Here is a 22,914-nt window from a genome sequence, read left to right on the forward strand (position 1 = left end):
TGGGGCCCCTGTGTCTTTGTGGCATGTGGAAAATTGGGAATTTTTTCTGGGAATGTGTTTAAAAAGCTGTCCCTGGGGTTCCAGATCCCTTGGGAGCAGCTTTTCCCGGGTGTCCCGGAGCCTTCCCGGAGCTTCCTTTGGGGTTTTTCCTTGGAAAAGGGGGCTGGGGGGTCGGGGCCGTGGGGATGGGGCGGCTCCAGCCCTTCCTTGCCTGTGTTCCCGCAGGGAATCGCTCGGGAATCCGGGATGTCGGACAGAGGGAGCGGCATGGACGGAAGGACGGACATCGCCAACGGTCGGGGGCACCCCCGGGGAGGGGGGGGCAATGGGGGGGCAGGGGGACAGTGGGGGGGACAGGGGGACAGTGGGGGTGTCAGGGTGACAGTGGCAGTGTTGGGGATGATGGGGTGTCAGGGTGACAGTGGGGGTGGCAGGGTGTCACTGAGGGTGTCAGGGTGACACTGAGGGTGTCAGGGTGACAGTGAGGGTGTCAGGGTGACAGTGAGGGTGTCAGGGACAATGGGGGTGTCAAGGTGACAGTGGGGGTGGCAGGGTGACAGTGAGGGTGTCACTAAGGGTGTCAGAGTGACAATGAGAAGGTCACAGGGTGACACTGAGGGTGTCAAGGTGACAATGACAGGGTCACAGGGTGACAATGTCAGGGTGTCACTGGGGCTGTCAGGGTGACACTAGCAATGTCTGGGTGACAATGAGGGTGTCAAGGTGGCACTGAGGGTGTCAGGATGACAGTGGCAGTGGCAGGGTGACAATGAGGGTGTCAGGGTGTCCCTGAGGGTGTCCCCATGCCACCCCAGGCAGCCTGTTGAGCAGCCCCTAGGACATGACAGGGTGTCAGGGTGACAGTGACAGTGTCACAGGGTGACAATGGTGCTGTCAGGGTGACAATGAGGGTGTTCCTATACCCCCCCAAGCAGCCTGTCGAGCAGCCCCGAGGACATGACAGGGTGTCAGGGTGACACTGAGGGTGTCAGGGTGACAGTGACAGCATCACAGGGTGTCCCTGAGGGTGTCAGGGTGACAGTGAGGGTGTTCCCTGTCCCCCCAGGCAGCCTGTCAAGCAGCCCCGAGGACATGACAGGGTGACAATGAGGGTGTCCCTGAGGGTGTCAGGGTGACAGTGACAGTGTCACAGGGTTACAATGAGGGTGTTCCCTGTCCCCAGGCAGCCTGTCGAGCAGCCCCGAGGACATGTCGGGGTGACAATGACAGGGTGTTGGGTGTCCCTGAGGGTGTCAGGGTGACAATGAGGGTGTCACAGGGTGACAATGACAGTGTCCCAGGGTGCCATCCCTGTGTTCCCTGTCCCCCCAGGCAGCCTGTCGAGCAGCCCCGAGGACATGTCGGAGTGACAATGACAGGGTCACAGGGTGTCAGGGTGACAATGACGGTGTTCCCATACCCCCCCAGGCAGCCTGTCGAGCAGCCCCGAGGACATGTCGGCCGAGGACGGGCGCGAGACGTCGTCGGGGATCGAGGTGGAGGCGTCGGACGCGAGCCTGCGGAGCAGCCTGAGCCTGACGGGCTCCTCGGAGCCGGCGGCGCCCGCGGGGGGGACGCGGGGGGGTCCCCGCGGGGGGGACACCGACAGCGACAGCTCCGGGGAGCGCGACTCGGACAGCATGGACGACACCGGGCACTACTCCATCCCCGAGGAGCCGCGCGGCGACGAGGACGAGGAGGAGGAGGAGGAGGAGGAGGAGGAGGAGGAGGAGGAGGAGGAGGAGGAGGAGCGGCGCCGGTCCCGCCGGCGCTCCCTGCGCAAGCGGCCGCCCCACGAGCGCGACTCGTCGGACGAGGAGCAGGCGCTGGAGGACTGGGTGGCCTCGGAGACGTGGGCGCTGCCGCGGCCGCGCTGGAGGGCGATCCCGGCCCTGCGCCAGCGCCAGCTCGGCTCCTGCGCCCGCTTCGTGGCCGAGGCGTGCGGGGCGCGGCTGTTCGTGCAGCGGTTCCGCCTCCAGCACGGCCTGGAGGGGCACACGGGCTGCGTCAACACCCTGCACTTCAACCAGCGCGGCACCCGCCTGGCCAGCGGCTCCGACGACCTCAAGGTGCTCGTCTGGGACTGGCTCCGGCGCAGGCCCGTCCTCCAGTTCGACAGCGGCCACAAGAGCAACGTCTTCCAGGTGGGAGTGGGGGGATGGAGTGGGAATGGGTGTGGGAATGGGCACAGGGAGGGTGCTGAGGGCACAGGAGCAACGTCTTCCAGGTGGGAGTGGGGAGGGATAGGGTGGGAATGGGTGTGGGAATGGGTGTGGGAATGGGTGTGGGGAGGGTGCTGAGGGCACAGGAGCAATGTCTTCCAGGTGGGAGTGGGGGGATGGAGTGGGAATGGGAGTGGGAATGGGCACGGGAATGGGTGTGGGAATGGACGTGGGGAGGGTGATGAGGGCACAGGAATGGGTGTGGGATGGGCATGGGGAGGGTGCTGAGGGCACAGGAGCAACGTCTTCCAGGTGGGAATGGGGGGGATGGAGCGGGAATGGGAGTGGGATGGGCATGGGGAGGGTGCTGAGGGCACAGGAGCAACGTCTTCCAGGTGGGGATGGAGGGGGGATAGAGCGGGAATGGGCACAGGAATGGGTGTGGGAATGGGCATGGGGAGGGTGATGACGGCACAGGAGTAACGTCTTCCAGGTGGGAATGGAGGGGGGATGGCAGGATCACACAGGAACAGGCATGGGGAGGGTGCTGAGGGCACAGGAGCAATGTCTTCCAGGTGGGAGTGGGGGGGGATGGAGTGGGAATGGGCACGGGAATGGGTATGGGGAGGGGTGCTGAGGGCACAGGAGCAACGTCTTCCAGGTGGGCATGGGGGGGATAGGGTGGGAATGGGAGTGGGAATGGGCACAGGAATGGGTGTGGGGAGGGTGCTGAGGGCACAGGAGCAACGTCTTCCAGGTGGGCGTGGGGGGATAGAGTGGGAATGGGAGTGGGATGGGCATGGGGAGGGTGATGAGGGCACAGGAGCAACGTCTTCCAGGTGGGAATGGGGGGGATGGAGCGGGAATGGGAGTGGGATGGGCATGGGGAGGGTGCTGAGGGCACAGGAATGGGTGTGGGGAGGGTGCTGAGGGCACAGGAGCAACGTCTTCCAGGTGGGGATGGGGGGAGATGGAGTGGGAATGGGTGTGGGAATGGGCATGGGGAGGGTGCTGAGGGCACGAGAGCAACGTCTTCCAGGTGGGGATGGAGGGGGGATGGAACGGGAATGGGTGTGGGAATGGGTGTGGGATGGGCATGGGGAGGGTGCTGAGGGCATGAGAGCGATGTGTTCCAGGTGGGAATGGGGGGGGGATGGCAGGATCCCATGGGAACAGGGATGGGGAGGGTGCTGAGGGCACGAGAGTGATGTGTTCCAGGTGGGAATCATGGGATCCTACAGGAATGGGCGTGTGGAGGGTATTAAGGGGCACAGGAGTGATGTTTTCCAGGTGGGAATTGTGGGGGGATGGCAGGATCCCATGGGAACAGGGATGGGGAGGGTGCTGAGGGCATGAGAGCAACATCTTCCAGGTGGGAATTGTGGGAATTGTAGGATCACACAGGAACAGGGATGGGGAGGGTATTGAAGGCACAAGAGGGACGTCTTCCAGGTGGGAATGGGGGATAGAGCAGGAATGGGTGTGGGAATGGGCACGGGGAGGGTGCTGAGGGCACAGGAGCAACATCTTCCAGGTGGGATTTGTGGGAATTGCAGGATCCCATGGGAACAGGGATGGGGAAGGTATTGAGGGTACAAGAGCAACGTCATCCAGGTGGGAATTGTGGGATCCTACAGGAATGGGTGTGGGGAGGGTGGGAGAGGGTGCTGAGGGCACAAGACTGATGTCTTCCAGGTGGGAATGGGGGATGGAGCGGGAATGGGCGTGGGAACAGGGGTGGGGAGGGTGCTGAAGGTACAAGAGCAGCATCTTCCAGGTGGGATTTATGGGAATTGCAAGATCCCATGGGAACAGGGATGGGGAGGGTGCTGAGGGCACGAGAGCAGCATTTTCCAGGTGGGATTTGTGGGAATTGCAGGATCACATGGGAACAGGGATGGGGAGAGGGTACTGAGGGTGCAAGAGCAACGTCTTCCAGATGGGAATGGTAGGATCATACAAGAATGGGCATGGGGACAATGTTGAGGGCACAAGAGCAGCATCTTCCAGGTGGGAATGGGGGATAGAGCAGGAATGGGTGTGGGAATGGGCACGGGGAGGGTGCTGAGGGCACAGGAGCAACATCTTCCAGGTGGGATTTGTGGGAATTGCAGGATCCCATGGGAACAGGGATGGGGAGAGGGTGCTGAGGGTGCAAGAGCAACGTCATCCAGGTGGGAATGGGGGATAGAGCAGGAATGGGCGTGGGAAGAGGGATGGGGAGGGTGCTGAGGGCACAAGAGCAACGTTTTCCAGGTGGAATTTGTGGGAATTGCAGGATCACACAGGAACAGGGATGGGGAGGGTATTGAAGGCACAAGAGGGATGTGTTCCAGGTGGGAATGGGGGATCCCATGGAATGGGTTGGGGAGGACGTTGGGGTGTCCAGGGAAGGGCATTGAAGCCCGGGAAGGGTTTGGAGCAGCAGGAGAAGGGGCTGGAGAAGTCCTGAGGGATTGGGGGGGCTCATCCCGGAGCAAAGAGGCTCAGGGGGGGTCAGGGGGCACCTTCTGGCTCTGGAATTCCCTGGCAGGAGGTTGGAGCCAGGGGGAACTCAGGGAAAACCAGGAGGAGAGGGAAGGGCCTGGAGCTGTGCCAGGGGAGGGGCAGGTTGGGAATCAGGAGGAATTTCCTCCTGGAAAGGGGGGTGGGCACTGGAAAGGGATCCAGGGGGGGTTGGAATTCCCAATCCCTGGGGGTGTTTGGGAAGAGCCTGGACGGGGATCCACTGAGGGGGCCAGGGGGGTGTCCTTGATCCCAGATGATCCCAGATGATCCCAGATGATCCCAGATGATCCCAGATGATCCCAGAGCTCATTCCCGGCCCGGCTGATCCCGGGATCCCGTGGGAGGAGCTTTGGGAGCCGCTTCCAGGGCTCGGGTGGGCTCTGGGAATTGTTGGCTGTGGGATGGGGGGATCCCGGGGGGGGCTCGGCTCATCCAGGGGATGTTTGGGAATGGGGCTGGGAGAGAGGGGGAGGAGAATTCCCAGGAGAACTCCCAGGATAATTCCCAGGAGAATTTAGGATGATTTCTGGGATGCTTGGGATGATTCCCAGGAGATCTTGGGATAACTCGGAGGACAATTCCCAGGAGAATTTAGGACAATTCCTGGGAGATCTTGGGGTAATTCCTAGGACAATTCCTGGGAGAATTTAGGGTGATTCCTGGGAGTGCCTGGGATGATTCCCAGGAGATCTTGGGATGATTTCCAGGATAATTCTCGGGAGAGCTGGGATGATTCTTGGGACATCTCAGCATAATTCCCAAGATAATTCCAGAGTCAATCCAATCCCCAAATCCCATGGATGTGCCCTGGAATCCGACATCCTGAGGGTCCCTGCTTGGGGTGGAGGAGAATTCCAGGAGAGATGGGAATGATGTCCAGGAGAGACTGGGATAATTGCTGGGGATGATTCCTGGGAGAGCTTGGGTTGATTCCCAGGAGAGCTGGGATGATTCCCAGGGAGTTCAGGATGATTCCCAGGAGAGCTGGGATGATTCCCAGGGTATTGATTGCTGGGAGAGCCTGGAGAGTTCAGGATGAATCTTAGGAGAGTTTGGAATGATGTCCAGGAGAGACTGGGATAGTTGCTGGGATGATTCCTGGGAGAGTTCAGGTTGATTCCCAGGAGAGTTTGGGATTATTCCCAGGAGAGCTCAGGGTGATTCCAGGGAGAGTTTGGGATAATTCCCAGGATGATTCCCGGGAGAGCTGGAATGATTCCTGGGGGAGAGTTTGGAATTATGCCCAGGAGAGCTCGGGATGATTCCCAGGGAAGCTGAGGATGATTCCTGGGAGAGTTTGGGATGATTCCTGGGAAAGCTCGGGTTGATTCCAAGGAGAGAGAATTTCCCAGGACAATTCCCGGGAATTTAGGGTGATTCCTGGAAGTGCTTGGGATGATTCTCAGGAGATCTTGGGATAACTTCCAGGACAGCTCCCAGGAGAATTTAGGATAATTCCCAGGAGAATTTAGGACAATTCCCAGGAGATCCTGGGATAATTCCCAGGACAATTCCTGGGAGAATTTAGGATGATTCCTGGGAATGCTTGGGGCGATTCCCGGGAGATCTTGGGATAACTCCCAGGACAATTCCCAGGAGAATTTAGGATAATTCCTGGGAGAATTTAGGATGATTCCTGGGAGAATTTAGGACAATTCCCGGGAGATCTTGGGATAACTCCCAGGACAATTCCTGGGAGAATTGAGGACAATTCCCAGGAGAATTTAGGATGATTCCCAGGAGATCTCGGCATAACTCCCAGGACAATTCCCGGGAGAGCCGGGACGATTCCCGGGACATCTCACCATCATTCCCAAGATAATTCCAGAGTCAATTCCCAGGAATTCCCCCCGACCCTTCTCCCCCTCCCTCCCTTTCTGCTCCATTGGAGGGGGGTGGGAGATCCCCTTCCCCCCTTTCCCACATTCCCCCATTCCCACATTCCCTCTGCCCTCACTTTTCCCGTTTTTCCCTGTTTTCCAGGCGAAATTCCTGCCCAACAGCGGGGACTCCACCCTGGCCATGTGTGCCCGGGACGGGCAGGTCCGAGTGGCAGAGCTCTCGGCCACCCAGTGCTGCCGGGGCACCAAACGAGTGGCACAGCACAAGGGGGCATCACACAAGGTGAGACAGAGATTCCCGGGAATTCTGGAGCCTGGGGAATCCCAAATCCGGCTGGGAATCCTGAAATCCGGATGGGAATCCCCAAATCCAGGGCTGGGAGGTGGGAGGTTGTCACAGCACCAAGCGCGTGGCACAGCACGAGGGGGCATCACACAAGGTGAACCAGCAGAATTCCCGGGAATTCTGGAGCCTGGGGAACCCCAAATCTGCGTGGGAATCCCCAAATCCAGCTGGGAATCCCCACATCCGGGTGGGAATCCTGAAATCCGGGTGGGAATCCCCAGAGCCAGAGGTGGGAGGTGGGAGGTGGACGCCCGGTGCTGCCGGGGCACCAAACGAGTGGCACAGCACAAGGGGGCATCACACAAGGTGAGACAGCGGAATTCCTGGGAATTCTGGAGCCTGGGGAATCCCAAATCCATCTGGGAATCCCCAAATCCAGCTGGGAATCCTGAAATCTGGCTGGGAATCCTGAAATCTGGGTGGGAATCCCCAAATCCAGGGCTGGGAGTGATTGGGAGGTGGGAGGTGGTCGCGGCACCAAACGCGTGGCACAGCACGAGGGGACATCACACAAGGTGAGACAGTGGAATTCCCGGGAATTCTGGAGCCTGGGGAACCCCAAATCCGGCTGGGAATCCTGAAATCCAGGTGGGAATCCTGAAATCCAGGTGGGAATCCTGAAATCCAGATGGGAATCCTGAAATCCGGGTGGGAATCCTGAAATTCGGGTGGGAATCCCCAAATCCAGGGCTGGGAGTGATTGGGAGGTGGGAGGTGGTCGTGGCACCAAGCGCGTGGCACAGCACGAGGGGGCATCACACAAGGTGAGAGGGGAATTCCCGGGAATTCTGGAGCCTGGGGAACCCCAAATCTGCGTGGGAATCCCCAAATCCAGGTGGGAATCCCCAAATCCAGGTGGGAACCCCCAAATCCAGGTGGGAATCCCCAAATCCGGGTGGGAATCCCAAAATCCAGGGCTGGGAGGTGGGAGGTGGACGCCCGGTGCTGCCGGGGCACCAAATGTGTGACACAGCACAAGGGGGCATCAGACAAGGTGAGACAGAGATTCCTGGGAATTCTGGAGCCTGGGGAACCCCAAATCCGGCTGGGAATCCTGAAATATGGGTGGGAATCCTGAAATATGGGTGGGAATCCCCACAGCCAGGGCTGGGAGGTGGGAGGTGGACGCCCGGTGCTGCCGGGGCACCAAGCGTGTAGCACAGCACGAGGGGGCATCACACAAGGTGAGAGCAGCATTCCCAGGAATTCTGGAGCCTGGGGAACCCCAAATCCAGCTGGGAATCCCCAAATCCAGCTGGGAATCCTGAAATCTGGCTGGGAATCCCAGATCCAAGGGGCTGGGAGTGACTGGGAGGTGGGAGGTGGTCGTGGCACCAAACACATGGCACAGCACGAGGGGGCATCACACAGGGTGAGAGGGGAATTCCTGGGAATTCTGGAGCCTGGGGAATCCTGAAATCCGGGTGGGAATCCCCAAATCCAGCTGGGAATCCTGAAATCCAGGTGGGAATCCCCACAGCCAGGGCTGGGAGGTGGGAGGTGGACACCCAGTGCTGCCGGGGCACCAAACGAGTGGCACAGCACGAGGGGGCATCACACAAGGTGAGAGGGGAATTCCCGGGAATTCTGGAGCCTGGGGAATCCTAAATCCGGCTGGGAATCCCCAAATCCAGCTGGGAATCCCCAAATCCAGCTGGGAATCCCCAAATCCATCTGGGAATCCCCAGATCCAGGGCTGGGAGTGATTGGGAGGTGGGAGGTGGTCGTGGCACCAAGCGTGTGGCACAGCACGAGGGGGCATCACACAAGGTGAGAGGGGAATTCCCGGGAATTCTGGAGCCTGGGGAACCCCAAATCCGGGTGGGAATCCTGAAGTCTGGGTGGGAATCCTGAAATCCGGGTGGGAATCCCCAGAGCCAGGGCTGGGAGGGAGGTGGGAGGTGGCCCAGCCCGAGGGAGCCTCCCCCAAGGTGAGAGCGGCATTCCCGGGAATTCTCGATCCATGGAAATCCTAAATCCAGGTGGGAACCCCAAAATCCAGCTGGGAATGGGGGCATTTTGTCCACTTTTGACTGAGTTTTATCTGATTTGGGGCAGATTTTCCCCCTTTCCGGTTGGATTTCCCCCATTCCCGGTTGGATTTCCCCCATTTCCAGTTGGATTTTCCCCATTTCCAGTTGGATTTTCCCCATTTCTGGTTGGATTTTCCCCATTTCTGGTTGGATTTTCCCCATTTCCAGTTGGATTTCCCCCATTTCCATGCAGATTTTCCCCATTTCTGGTTGGATTTTCCCTGTTTCCAGTTGGATTTTCTCTGTTTTTTGGGTGGAATTTCTCCATTTTTGGGTGGAATTTCTCCATTTTTGGGTGAATTTTCCCCATTTCTGGGTGGATTTCTTCAATTTCCGGTTGGATTTTCTCCAGTTTTGGGTGAATTTTGTCCATTTTGGGGCAGATCTTCCCCATTTTTGGGTGGATTTTCCCCATTTCCGGGTGGATTTCTTCAATTTCTGGTTGGATTTTCTCTGTTTTTGGGTGGATTTTGTCTATTTTGGGGCAGATTTTGCCCATTTCTGGTTGAATTTTCCCCATTTCTGGGTGGATTTTCCCCATTTCTGGGTGGATTTTCCCCATTTCTGGGTGGATTTCCTCAATTTCTGGGTGGATTTTCCCAGTTTTTGGGTGGATTTTGTCCATTTCTGTGTCAATTTTGTCCATTTTGGGGCAGATTTTCCCCATTTCTGGGTGGATTTTCCCCATTTCTTGTTGGATTTCCCCCATTTCCATGCGGATTTTCCCCATTTCTGTGTAATTTTTTTCCATTTTTTCCATTTTTAGGCAGATTTTGTCCCTTTTTGGGTGGATTTTCCCCATTTCTGGGTGTTTTTCCTCAATTTCTGGGCGGATTTCCTCAATTTTGGTTGAATTTTCTCAGCTTTTGTGTGGATTTTCTCCATTTTTGTGTGGATTTTCTCCATTTTTGGGTGGATTTTGTCCATTTTGGGGTGAATTTTCTCCATTTTTGGATTTTCTCAGTTTTTGGGTGGATTTTGTCCATTTTTTTGGTGAATTTTGTCCCTTTTTGGATGGATTTTCTCTGGTTTTGTGTGAATTTTCCCCATTTCTGGTTGGATTTTCCCCATTTCTGGTTGGATTTTCTCCATTTTTGGGTGGATTTTCTCTGTTTTTCGCGAATTTTCCCCATTTCCGGTTGGATTTTCTCCGTTTCTGGGCGGATTTCCTCAAATTCTGGTTGAATTTTCTCCATTTCTGGTTGAATTTTCTCCATTTTTGGGTGGATTTTGCCCGTTCCTGGTTGGATTTTCCCCATTTTTGGTCAGATTTTCCCCATTCCCGTTTGAATTTTCCCCGTTTCCGGTTGGATTTTCCCTGTTCCTGGTCAGATTCTCCCCGTTCCCGGTCAGATTTTTCCCATTCCCAGTTGGATTTTCCCCATTCCCAGTTGGATTTTCCCCATTCCCAGTTGAATTTTCCCCGTTTCCTGTTGGATTTTCCCCATTCCCGGTCAGATTTTCCCCATTCCTGGTCGGATTTTCCCCCTTTCTGGTTGGATTTTCCCCATTCCCGGTTGGATTTTCCCCCTTTCCGGTGGGATTTTCCCTGTTTCCTCTTGGATTTTCCCCGTTCCCAGTGGGATTTCCCCATTCCCCGTTGGATTTTCCCCATTCCTGGTTGGATTTTCCCCATTCCCGGTCGGATTTTCCCCATTCCCAGTTGAATTTTCCCTGTTCCCGGTTGGATTTTCCCCGTTCACGGTTGGATTTTCCCCGTTCCTGGTCGGATTTTCCCCCTTTCCAGTCAGATTTTCCCCATTCCAGGTTGAATTTTCCCCCTTTCCAGTGGGATTTCCCCATTCCCGGTTGGATTTTCCCCGTTCCTGGTTGGATTTTCCCCATTCCCAGTTGGATTTTCCCCATTCCCGATCGGATTTTCCCCATTCCTGGTTGGATTTTCCCCCTTTCCAGTCGGATTTTCCCCATTTCTGGTTGTATTTTCCCCATTCCCAGTCGGATTTTCCCCCTTTCCGGTGGGATTTTCCCTGTTTCCTCTTGGATTTTCCCCGTTCCCTGTTGTATTTTCCCCATTCCTGGTCAGATCTTCCCCATTTGCAGTTGAATTTTCCCCGTTTCCGGTCAGATTTTCCCCATTCCCGGTTGGATTTTCCCCATTCCCGGTTGGATTTTCCCCATTCCCAGTTGGATTTTCCCCATTCCCAGTTGGATTTTCCCCATTCCCGGTTGGATTTTCCCCATTCCCAGTCGGATTTTCCCCATTCCCAGTTGGATTTTCCCCATTCCCGGTTGGATTTTCCCCATTCCCAGTCGGATTTTCCCCATTCCCAGTTGGATTTTCCCCATTCCCAGTCGGATTTTCCCCATTCCCAGTTGAATTTTCCTCATTTCCGGTCGGATTTTCCCCGTTCCCGGTTGGATTTTTCCCATTCCCGCTTGGATTTTCCCGGTTCCTGGTTGGATTTTCCCCATTCCCGGTGGGATTTTCCCGGTTCCCGGTTGGGATTTCCCCGTTCCCGGTGGGATTTCCCCGTTCCCGGTGGGATTTCCCCGTTCCCGGTGGGATTTCCCCGTTCCCGGTCTCCCATTCCCGTTTTCCCGCCCCAGCTGGCCCTGGAGCCGGACTCCCCGTGCACGTTCCTGTCGGCGGGAGAAGACGCCGTCGTGTTCACCATCGACCTGCGGCAGGACCGGCCCGCCTCGTACGGGGGGAAAAATGGGAATGAGGGGGGGAAAACACGGGATTGGGGGAGAAAACTGGGAATTCCGGGGGGAAAACAGGGTTGGGAAGGGTTGGGAATGGTTGAGAACAGTTGGGAATGGTTGGGAATGTTGGGAATGTTTGGGAAGGGTTGGGAAGGGTTGGGAATGGTCAAGAATGGTCAGGAATGGTTGAGAATGGTTGGGAATGGTTGGGAATTTTGGGAAGGGTTGGGAATGGTCAGGAAGGGTTGGGAAGGGTTGGGATCAGCTGGGAACGGTCGGGAATGTTTGGGAATAGTTGGGAATGGTTGGGAACGATTGGGAAGGGTTGGGAATGGTTGGGAATGGTTAGGAAAGGTTGGGAAGGGTCAGAAATGGTTGGGAAGGGTCGGGAATGTTTGGGAATGTTTGGGAACGGTTGGGAATGGTTGGGAAATGGTCAGGAAGGGTTGGGAATGGTCAGGAATGGTTGGGAATGTTGGGAATGGTTGGGAATGTTTGGGAATGGTTGGGAATGTTGGGAAGGGTCAGGAATGGTTGGGAAGGGTTGGGAACGATTGGGAAGTGTTGGGAATGTTGGGAATGTTTGGGAATGTTTGGGAAGGGTTGGGAACGGTTGGAAATGGTCAGGAAGGGTTGGGAAGGGTCAGGAATGGTTGGGAATGTTTGGGAATGGTTGGGAATAGTTGGGAACGATTGGAAAGGGTTGGGAAGGATTGGGAATGGTCGAGAACGGTTGGGAACAGTTGAGAACAGTTGAGAATGGTTGGGAATGTTGGGAATGTTTGGGAACATTTGGGAACATTTGGGAATGTTTGGGAACATTTGGGAAGGTTGGGAATGTTTGGGAATGGTTCTCCCCCATCCCAGGGTTTGCCCCGTGCCGTCCCGGCCGTTTCGGGGCCGCGTTCCCGTTTTTCCCGGGAATGTTCCCATCCCGTGGGGGGGTTGCTGAGCCCATCCCGGCGTTTCCCTTTCCCAGGAAGTTGGTGGTGACGAAGGAGAAGGAGAAGAAGGTCGGGCTCTACACCATCTACGTCAACCCCGCCAACACCTCCCACTTCGCCGTCGGCGGCAGAGACCAGTTCGTCAGGTGGGGGCGGATCCCGGGAATTCCCCAGCCTGGGAGACCCCAAATCCTGGGAATTCCCCAATCCTGGGAGACCCCAAATCCTGGGAATTCCCCAATCCTGGGAATCCTGAATCCTGGAATACCCCCAAATCCTGGGATACCCCAAATCCTGGGATACTCAAATCCTGAGATACCCCCAAATCCCGGAATATCCAAATTCTGGGATACCCCAAGTTCTGGGATACTTCAAATCCTGGGAATCCCCCAAATCCTGGGAGCCCCCAAATCCTGGGATATCTCAATCCTGGGATACCTGAATTCTGGGATACCCCAAATCCTGGGATACCCCCAATCCTGGGAGACCCCAAATCCTGGGATACCTCAAAATCCTGGGATACCCCAATCCTGGGATATTCAAAATCCTGGGATCCCCCCAAATCCTGGGAGCCCCCAAATCCCGGGATACCTCAAAATCTTGGGATACCCCAATCCTGGGAATCTCAAATCCTGGGATACCCCAAATTCTGGGATACTCAAAATCCTGGGATACCCTCAAATCCTGGGATACCCCCAAATCCTGGGATACCCCCAAATCCCGAAATATCCAAATCCTGGGATATGCCAAATCTTAGGATAACCCCAGATCCTGGGATACCCAAATCCTGGGATACCCCAAATCCCGGGATACCCCAAATCCCGGGATACCCCCAGTCCTGGGATCCCCCCCCAGGCCCCTAAATCCTGGAATCCCCCCGGCCTCGAATCCCGGGATCTCCCTGCCCCCCAAATCCCATGATCCTCTCAACCCCCAATCCCAGGATCCCCGGGATGCCCCCAACCCCCCGAATCCCGGGATCCTCATGGCCCCCCAAATCCTGGGATCCCCTCAGCTCCACATCTGGGATCCCCCCAGCCCCTAAATCCTGGGATCTCTCTGCCCCCGAATCCCGGGATTCCTCCCCCTCCAGCCCCCCAGATCTCAGGATCCCCCCAGTCCTGGGATCCCCCAAATCCCGGGATCCCCCAATCCCGGGAATCCCCCCAGTCCCAGGATCTCCCCGGCCCCGAATCCCGGGATCCCCCCCAATCCCAGGGTCCCCCCCAATCCCGGGATGCCCCGAATCCTGAGGATCCCCGAATCCCGTGGGAATGCCGAGCCGTTCCCGATCCGTTCCCGTTCCCGATCCCGCAGGATTTACGACCAGCGGAAAATCGACGAGAACGAGAACAACGGAGTCCTGAAAAAGTTCTGCCCCCACCACCTGGTGGGAATCATGGGAATGCTGGGAGTGCTGGGAATGCCGGGATGGGCTGGGAATGCTGGGAATACTCTGAGCACTGGGAGCACTGGGAGTGCTGGGGGCACTCGGAGCACTGGGAATACTGGGAGTGCTGGGAATACCGAGATGGGCTGGGAATACTGGGAATAATGGGAATGCTGGGAATACTGGGAATACTCTGAGAACTGGGAATACTGGGAGCACTGGGATCTCTGGGAATGCTGGGAATACTAGGAATGCTGGGAAAGCTGGGAATACTGGGAATACTCTGAGAACTGGGAATGCTGGGAGTCCTGGGAGTGGTGGGAGCACTGGGAATAATGGGGGCACTGGGAATACTCTGAGCACTGGGAATACTGGGTGTGCTGGGAATGCTGGGAATACTGAGAATGCTGGGAATACTGGGAGCACTGGGAATACTGGGAGTGCTGGGAATGCTGGGAGCACTGAGAGCACTGTGAATACTGGGAATGCTGGGAGTCCTGGGAATACCAGGAATACTGGGAATACTGGGAGCGCTGGGAATGCTGGGAATATTGGGAATACTGGGGACACTGGGAGTGCTGGGAGCACTGGGAATACTGGGAATGCTGAGGATGCTGGGAATACTGGGAGCACTGGGATCTCTGGGAATGCTGGGAGCACTGGGAATATTGGGAGTACTGAGAGCACTGGGAATACTGGGAGCGCTGGGAATAGTGGGAATAATGGGAATACTGGGAGCACTGGGAATGCTGGGAGCACTGGGAATACTGGAAATCTGGGGGGGAAAGGAGGAATTTGGGATGAAAAATGGGGAATTGGGCGGGGGGGGGAAGGGGGAATTGGGGGAAAAATGGGAATTTGGGCGGAAAACGGAAATTTGGGGGTGGGAAAAGGAGGGATTTGGGTCGAAAACCGAGAAATTTGGGGGGGAATTCTGGGGAAATCTGGGGAGAAAACACAAATACTCCGGGAAACACCCCCAGCTCCCTGTCCAGGCGCCGGAATCCCGTGAATCCCGTGGGGAATTCCCATTTTTCCCTGTTTTTCCCCCCCCAGGTGAACAGCGAGTCCAAAGCCAACATCACGTGCCTCGTGTACAGCCACGACGGCTCCGGTGAGGAAAACGGGGGGGGAATTCCCGGAATTCCCGGGGTTTCCTGGGCTTCCCGGGGTTTCCTGGGCTTCCCAGGGCCCCGCAGACGTGGAATTCCCGGTTTTTTTCCCCCTGGAATTGCAGAGCTGCTGGCCAGTTACAACGACGAGGACATTTACCTGTTCGACTCCGCGCACAGCGACGGCGCCCAGTACAGCAAACGCTACAAGGGGCACCGCAACAACGCCACGGGTGGGGGGCCTGGGGGGGCACAAACACCCCAAAAACCAAGGGGATATGGGGGGGAGGGGCCCCCCAAAGTTGGGTTCCCGTGGGGGGTTGGGAAGTCCCGGAATTCCCGAAAATTTGAGCTCGTGGAGTAACCCGGTCACCTCCCAGCCCGGCCCGGGTTGATGTCACCCCCTGGAGATTTGGGGGACTGGGGGGGGCCCAAACACCCCAAAAACAGCAGGGATGGCTGGGGGAGGGTCCCCCAAAAGTTGGGTTCCCGTGGGGGGTTGGGAAGTCCCGGAATTCCCAAAAATTTGAGCTCGTGGAGTCACCCGGTCACCTCCCAGCACGGCCCGGGTTGATGTCACCCCATGGGGTTTGGGGGGCCTGGGGGGGCACAAACACCCCAAAAACCAAGGGGATATGGGGGGGAGGGGCCCCCCAAAGTTGGGTCCCTGTGGGGGGGGCGGGAAGTCCCGGAATTCCCAAAAATTTGAGCTCGTGGAGTAACCCGGTCACCTCCCAGCCCGGCCCGGGTTGATGTCACCCCCTGGGATTTGGGGGACTGGGGGGGCCCAAACACCCCAAAAACAGCAGGGATGGCTGGGGGAGGGTCCCCCAAAAGTTGGGTCCCTGTGGGGGGTTGGGAAGTCCCGGAATTCCCAAAAATTTGAGCTCGTGGAGTCACCCGGTCACCTCCCAGCACAGCCCGGGTTGATGTCACCCCATGGGATTTGGGGGGACCTGGGGGCTCAAAACACCCCAAAAACCTCAGGAATATGGGGGGGGAGGATCCTCAAAAATTTGTGTCCCTGTGGGGGGTCAGGAAATCCCGGAATTCCCAAAAATTTGAGCTCGTGGAGTCACCCGGTCACCTCCCAGCACCTCCCAGGTTGACGTGACCCTGTGGGGTTTGGGGGGGTTTTGGGGGGTAAAACCACCCCAAAACACCCCCAAAATCTCTGTCCTATGTCTGGAGGGTCCCCTCAAATTTGTGTCCCTGTGGAGGGTCAGGAAGTCCCAGAATTCCCAAAAATCTGAGCTCCCAGAGTCACTGTTCACCTCCCAGCCTGGCCTGGGTTGATGTCACCCCGTGGGATTGGGGGGGTTTTGGGGCACAGAGACACCCCAGGACACCCCCAAAAGCTCTGCCCCATGTGGGAGGGATCCCCCCAAATTTGTGTCCCTGTGGGGGATTGGGAAATCCTGGAATTCCCAAAATTCTGAGCTCCCAGAGTCACCCACTCACCTCTCGGGTTGATGTCACCCCTGGGGGGTTTGGGGGGCAAAAATGCTTCAAAAACTCCTCAAAATCCCCCCAAAATCTTCCCAAAATCTCAGTCTGATGTGGGAGGGGTCCCCCCAAATTTGTATCCCCGTGGGGGGTCGGGAAATCCTGGAATTCCCAAAAATCTGAGCTTGTGGAGTCACCGCTCACCTCCCAGCCCGGCCCAGGGGGGGTTGGAAAAAAGGGGGAAAGGGGGAAAAAATGGGAGGAAAGAGGGAAAAAAGGGGAAAAAAAGGACAAAGGGGGAAGGGGGAAAAGGGAAGAGGGAAATAGGGAAGAGGGGAAAAAAGGAAGGGGAAAAAAGAGGGTAAAGGAAAAATGGAAAGGGGGAAAAAGAAGGAGGAAAAAAGGGGGTGAAGGAAAAAATGGGAAGGGGGAAAAAGGGAAGGGGGGAAAAAAGAGGGTAAAGAGGGGAAAAGGGAATAAAGGAGAAATGGGAAGGGGGAAAAGGGGGAAGGAGAAAAGGGAGAGGGGGGAAAAGGGAAGGGGAAAAGGAGGTAAAGGAAAAACGGGAAGGGAGAAAAGGGAAGTAAAAGGGGGAAAAGGGAAGAAAAGGGGGGAAGGGGGGAAAAAGAGAGGAAAGGGGGAAAAAGGGGAATGGGAAAAAGGGGAAAAGGAAAGGAGGAAAAGGCAGAAAAGGGAAGAAAAAGGGGGAAAAGGGAAGAAAAGGGGGGAAGGGGGGAAAAAGGGAGGAAAGGGGAAAAAGGGGGAATGGGAAAAAAAGGGAAAAGGGAAGAAAAAGGGAGGGAAGGGGAGAAAAAAAGGGAGGGAAGGGGAGAAAAAAAGGGAGGGAAGGGGGAAAAGGGGAAATGGGAAAAAAGGGAAAAGGGAGAAAGGGGAAAAGTGGGGGGGGGGGGGAAAGGGAAAGAGGAAAAAGGGGGAAAAGGGAAGAAAAATGGGGAAAAGGGAAGAAAAAGGGGGAAAAGGGAAGAAAAGGGGGAAAAGGGAAGAAAAGGGGGGGGAAATGGGAGGAAAGGGGAAAAGGGCCCCCCCCAAATTCCCTCATTCCCGTTTTCTCCCAGTTTGGCCCCTCCAGCCTTTTTTCTCCCCCCTCAAATGAGGGGAATTGGCTCAGGGAGGGACTCCCGGGATTCCTGGCCGGGAATTCCGTTGGGAGTGACCTCGGGCTCTTTGTTCTCCCTCATTTTTCCCGTTTTTTTCCCGTTTTCCCCCGGATTTTCCAGTGAAAGGGGTGAATTTCTACGGCCCCAAGAGCGAGTTCGTGGTGAGCGGCAGCGACTGCGGCCACATCTTCCTGTGGGAAAAGTCCTCCTGCCAGATCGTGCAGTTCATGGAAGGGGACAAGGGGGGCGTGGTGAGTCCCTGCACATTCCCAGCACTCCCATTCCCGGGAATCCTGGGGGATTTATCCCATTTTTTGGGGGGGTTTCCCCCCGGGAGCAGCAGCGTCCCTGCAATCACCCCATTCCTGCTGCTCCTGCTCTGGGGGCTTCCCGGGGTTCCTGGGGGTCCCAGAAATGCTCCAGCAGCCCAGAATTCCAGGGAATTGCAGCCTAGTCCCTTGACATTCCCAACACCCCAATTCCTTTGGATCCTGTGGGATTTATCCCCATTTTTGGGGTGGTTTCCCCCCGGGAGCAGCAGCGTCCCCGCCATCACCCCGTTCCTGGTGCAGGAGTTCCTGGGGGTCCCAGAAATCCTCCAGCAGCCCAGAATTCCAGGGAATTCCAGCCTGGTCTCCCCCCATTCCCAGCACCCCAATTCCCTGTGTTCCTGTGGGATTTATCCCTGTTTTTGGGGGGGTTTCCCCCCTGGAGCAGCAGCATCCCAGGAATCAAACCCTTCCCAGGCTGCTCCTGCTCCGGGGGCTTCCCGGGGTTCCTGAAGGTCCCAGAAATCCTCCAGCAGCCCAGAATTCCAGGGAATTCCTGCCTGGTCCCCCCACATTCCCAGCACCCCAATTCCCAGTGTTCCTGTGGGATTTATCCCATTTTTGGGGTGCTTTCACCCCAGCGTCCCCCGCTGTCCTTTCCCCCCCCGTTTTATCCCGTCCCAGTTTTCCCAGTTTCCCCGTTTTTCCCAGTTTTTCCCACTTTTCCCTGTTTCCCAGGTGAACTGCCTGGAGCCCCACCCCCACCTGCCCGTCCTGGCCACCAGTGGCCTCGACCACGACGTCAAAATTTGGGCCCCCACGGCCGAGACCCCCACGGAGCTCACGGGGCTCAAGGAGGTCTGGGGGGCACGGGGGGGAATTTGGGGGGATTTAGGGGGCTCCTGGGGGAGTCTGGGGGGGATTTGGGAGGTTTGGGGGGGATTTGGGGGGATTTGGGGGGGATTTGGGAGATTTGAGGGGATTTGGGAGGGACCTGGGGGAGTTTGGGGGGGATTTGGGGGAGATTTGGGAGGTTTGGGGGGGATTTGGGGGGGGGGTTAGGGGGGATTTTGGGGGGTTGGGGAGGATTTAGGGGGGATTTTAGGGGGTCTGGGGGAGTTTTGGGAGGATTCGAGGGGGGTCCTGGGGGATTTGAAGGGTTTGGGGAGGGTCCTGGGGGGGGATTGATGGGGATTTGGGGGGATCCTGGGGATTTAGGGGGGATTTGGGGGGGGTTGGGGAGGATTTAGGGGGGACTTTAGGGGGTCTGGGAGAGTTTTGGGAGGATTTGAGGGGGGTCCTGGGGGGATTTGAGGGAAATTTGGGGGGGTCCTGGGGATTTGAGGGGTTTGGGGAGGGTCCTGGGGGGGGATTGGGGGGGATTTGGGGGGATCCTGGGGATTTAGGGGGGATCTGGAGGGGCCCTGGGGAGGGATTGGGGGTTTTAGGGCAGATTTGGGGGGGTCCCTGTGGGGTTTGGGGGGGGACAGGGGGGGCTTGGGGGAATTTGGGGTGTCCTGGAGGAGTTTGGGGGGGATTTGGGGGGGTCCTGGGGGATTTGAAGGGTTTGGGGAGGGTCCTGGAGGGGGTTGGGGGGGGGATTGGGGGGGATCCTGGGGATTTAGGGGGGATTTGGGGGGGGCCCTGGGGAGGATTGGGGGTTTTAGGCAGATTTGGGGGAGTCCTGTGGGGATTGGGGGGGGACAGGGAGGGGTTGGGGGGAATTTGGGGGAAATATGGGGGACTCCTGAGGGAGTTTGGGGGGGATTTGGGGGGATTGGGGGGGATCCTGGGGATTTAGGGGGGATTTGGGGGAGATTTAGGGGGGTCCTGGGGGGTCCTAGGGGGTTTAGAGGGGATTTAGGGGGTCCTGTGGGGTTTGGGGAGGGATGGGAGGGGTTTGGGAGGATTTGGGGGAAATTTGGGGGGGTCCTGGAGGAGTTTGGGGGGGGCATTTGGGAGTCCTGGGGGAATGAAGGAAAATTTGGGGGGGGCTGGGGGGGATTTGGGAGGTTTGGGGAGGATTTGGGGAGGTCCAGGGGGAGCTGGAGGGGGGATTTGAGGGGGTCTTGGGGGGGATTTGGGGAGATTTGAGGAGGTTCGGGGGGGGTCAGGGGGTCTGGGGGAGTTTTGGGGCAATTTGAGGGGTTTCTGGGGGAGTTTGGGAGGGATCTGGGAGGGTCCTGGGGGGTTTAGGGGATTTGGGGGGGTCCTGGGGGGTTTGGGAGGGGGATTTGGGGGTATTTGGAGGGGTCCTGGGGGGCTTAGGGTGGATTTGGAGAAAATTTGGGGGGGTCCTGGGGGAAATTTGGGAAGTTTAGGGGGGATTTGGGGGGGTCCTGAGGGGTGTAGGGGGGATTTGGGGGATTTGGGGAGGTTCTGGTGGGTTTGGGGGGGGGTGTGAAGGGGTCCTGGCGGGGGATCTGTGGGGTTTAGGGAGAGGTTGGGGAGGTTTGGGGGCCCTGGGGGGGATTTGGGGGGGAATTTGGGGGGTTTCTGAGGGGTCTGGATTAAACTCAAAGGGATTTAGGAGGTTCCTGGGGGCTGTGGGGCCACCCTGGGGTGATTTTGGGGTTCCTGGGGCGGTTTGGGGGTTCCTGGGGAGGTTCCTGGGGTGATTTGGGGGTTCCTGGGGGGGTTCCTGGGGTGATTTGGGAGTTCCTGGGGCGATTTGGGGGTTCCTGGGGGGGTTCCTGGGGTGATTTGGGAGTTCCTGGGGCGATTTGGGGGTTCCTGGGGGGGTTCCTGGGGTGATTTGGGGGTTCCTGGGGGGGTTTCCTGGGGCGATTTGGGGGTTCCTGGGGGGGTTCCTGGGGTGATTTGGGAGTTCCTGGGGCGATTTGGGGGTTCCTGGGGGGGTTCCTGGGGGGGTTTGGGGGTTCCTGGGGCGATTTGGGGGTTCCTGGGGGGGGGGTCCTGACCCCCCAGAGTCCCCCCCAGGTGATCAAGAAGAACAAGGTGGAGCGGGACGAGGACAGTTTGCACCACACGGACATGTTTGACAGCCACATGCTCTGGTTCCTCATGCACCACCTGAGACAGCGACGGCACCACAGGGTAAAACACCCCAAAAATACCCCAAAAACACCCCAAAAAACACCCCCCAAATCCCCCCCTGGTTCCTCCTGCACCACCTGAGACAGCAACGGCACCACAGGGTATGGATGGCACCAAAACACCCCAAAAAACACCCCAAAAACACCCCCAAAACACCCCCAAATCCCCCCCTGGTTCCTCATGCACCACCTGAGACAGCGCAGACATCACAGGGTAAAACACCCCAAAACCAGCCCAAAAACACCCCAAAAATATCCCTGATACCAAAAAAACACCCCCCAGAAATCCCCCTGCACCCCAAAACACCCCCCAAACACCCCCCTGGTTCCTCCTGCACCACCTGAGACAGCGACGGCACCACAGGGTAAAACACCCCAAAAATATCCCAAACCCACCCGTTTTCCCCCTTTCCCCCCCCACTGATCCCAATTTCCTCCTTCAATCCCAATTTCCCCCCCAATCCCAGTTCCCCCCCCAATCCCAGTGTTCCCAGTTCCCCCACTCATCCCAGTGTCCCCCCAGCGCCGCCGGGACCCCGGGGCCGATTCCCCAATCCCAGTGTCCCAGTCCCAGTCCCCCCAGTCCCCCCAGTAACCCCAGTCCCCCCAGTGTTCCCAGTTCCCCCAGTAATCCCAGTGTCCCCCCAGCCCCGCCGGGACCCCGGGGCCGATTCCCCAATCCCAGTTCCCCAATCCCAGTGTTCCCAGTTCCCCCCAGTAACCCCAGTAACCCCAGTCTCCCCCCCAATCCCAGTGTTCCCAGTGTTCCCAGTAACCCCAGTGTTCCCGTGTCCCCCCAGCGCTGCCGGGACCCCGGGGCCGATTCCCCAATCCCAGTTCCCCAATCCAGTAACCCCAGTCCCCCCAGTCCCCCCAGTCCCCCCAGTTCCCCCAGTCCCCCCAGTTCCCCCAGTCCCCCCAGTAACCCCAGTGTCCCCCCAGCGCCGCCGGACCCCGGGGCCGATTCCCCAATCCCAGTCCCCCCAGTGTTCCCAGTTCCCCCAGTAACCCCAGTTCCCCCAGTCCCCCCAGTAATCCCAGTCTCCCCCCAGCGCCGCCGGGACCCCGGGGCCGATTCCCCAATCCCAGTTCCCCAATCCCAGTGTTCCCAGTGTTCCCAGTCCCCCCAGTCCCAGTGTTCCCAGTCCCCCCAGTCCCCCCAGTAACCCCAGTCTCCCCCCAATCCCAGTGTTCCCAGTCCCCCCAGTCCCCCCAGTAACCCCATCTCCCCCCAGCGCCGCCAGGACCCCGGGGCCGATTCCCCAATCCCAGTAATCCCAGTTCCCCCAGTAACCCCAGTGTCCCCCCAATCCCAGTGTTCCCAGTAACCCCATCTCCCCCCAATCCCAGTCCCCCCCAATCCCAGTGTTCCCAGTCCCCCCAGTAACCCCAGTCCCCCCAGTAATCCCAGTAACCCCAGTGTCCCCGTCTCCCCCCAGCGCCGCCGGGACCCCGGGGCCGATTCCCCGTCGGACGATTCCGGGAGTTCCTCGGACACGTCGGATGAGGAGGAGGAGGGGCCGGACCGGGTGCAGTGCATGCCCTCCTGAGACCCCAAACACCCCAAAACCCCCCAAAACCCCCCCAAAAACACCCCAAAACCCTCCTGAGACCCCCCAAAAACCCTCCTGAGACCTCAAAACACCCCAAAAACACCCCAAAAACCCTCCTGAGACCCCCAAAACCCTCCTGAGACCCCAAAAACACCCTAAAACCCCCCCAAACCCTCCTGAGACCCCCAAAACCCTCCTGAGACTCCAAAACACCCCAAAACCCTCCTGAGACCCCCCAAAAACACCCCCTTATTGGGGTCTCTCCCTCTTTGGGGTCCCCTCCCCCTCTTTGGGGGTGTCCCCCCTGTTTGAGACCCCCCAGATGGGACCCCAATGTAGAGACCCCTTATTTGGGGGTCCTCCCCCAATTTGGGGGTCCCTCCCCCTTATTTGGGGTCCCCTCCCCCTCATTTGGGGGTCTCACCTTATTTGGGGTCCCCTCCCCCTCATTTGGGGGTCTCACCTTATT

General features: G+C 57.8%; 1 protein-coding gene and 1 long non-coding RNA gene across 2 annotated transcripts; both read left to right on the plus strand.

The window, feature by feature from the left end:
• Positions 1–200: 200 nt before the first annotated feature.
• DCAF8 (DDB1 and CUL4 associated factor 8) lies at positions 201–22,515 on the plus strand. The gene is made up of 12 exons (XM_051776422.1): positions 201–295; positions 1,429–2,144; positions 6,654–6,794; positions 11,459–11,553; positions 12,537–12,647; positions 13,819–13,891; positions 14,948–15,005; positions 15,129–15,236; positions 17,688–17,818; positions 18,575–18,694; positions 20,777–20,893; positions 22,332–22,515. Exons 1-12 carry the CDS (start codon positions 247–249, stop codon positions 22,440–22,442), a joined length of 1,830 nt encoding a protein of 609 aa, XP_051632382.1. The 5' UTR covers positions 201–246; the 3' UTR covers positions 22,443–22,515.
• Positions 6,853–7,735, plus strand: LOC127465889 (uncharacterized). The gene is made up of 3 exons (XR_007902440.1): positions 6,853–6,894; positions 7,094–7,276; positions 7,713–7,735. It is a non-coding gene; the product is annotated as an uncharacterized LOC127465889 (long non-coding RNA).
• Positions 22,516–22,914: the final 399 nt, after the last annotated feature.

The sequence above is a fragment of the Manacus candei genome, unplaced genomic scaffold (genome assembly GCF_025592945.1).
Source record: "Manacus candei isolate 608988 ecotype Guabito, Panama unplaced genomic scaffold, ASM2559294v1 h1tg000518l, whole genome shotgun sequence".
Taxonomy (NCBI): domain Eukaryota; kingdom Metazoa; phylum Chordata; class Aves; order Passeriformes; family Pipridae; genus Manacus; species Manacus candei.

Bases quoted from the DNA above. Each gene is read 5' to 3' on its own strand.
- DCAF8 (XM_051776422.1), top strand. From the start codon at position 247: ATGTCGGACAGAGGGAGCGGCATGGACGGAAGGACGGACATCGCCAAC. The intron at 2,145-6,653 runs GTGGGAGTGGGG...CCTGTTTTCCAG, and splicing joins ACAAGAGCAACGTCTTCCAG to GCGAAATTCCTGCCCAACAG. The intron at 20,894-22,331 runs GTAAAACACCCC...GTCTCCCCCCAG, and splicing joins GACAGCGACGGCACCACAGG to CGCCGCCGGGACCCCGGGGC.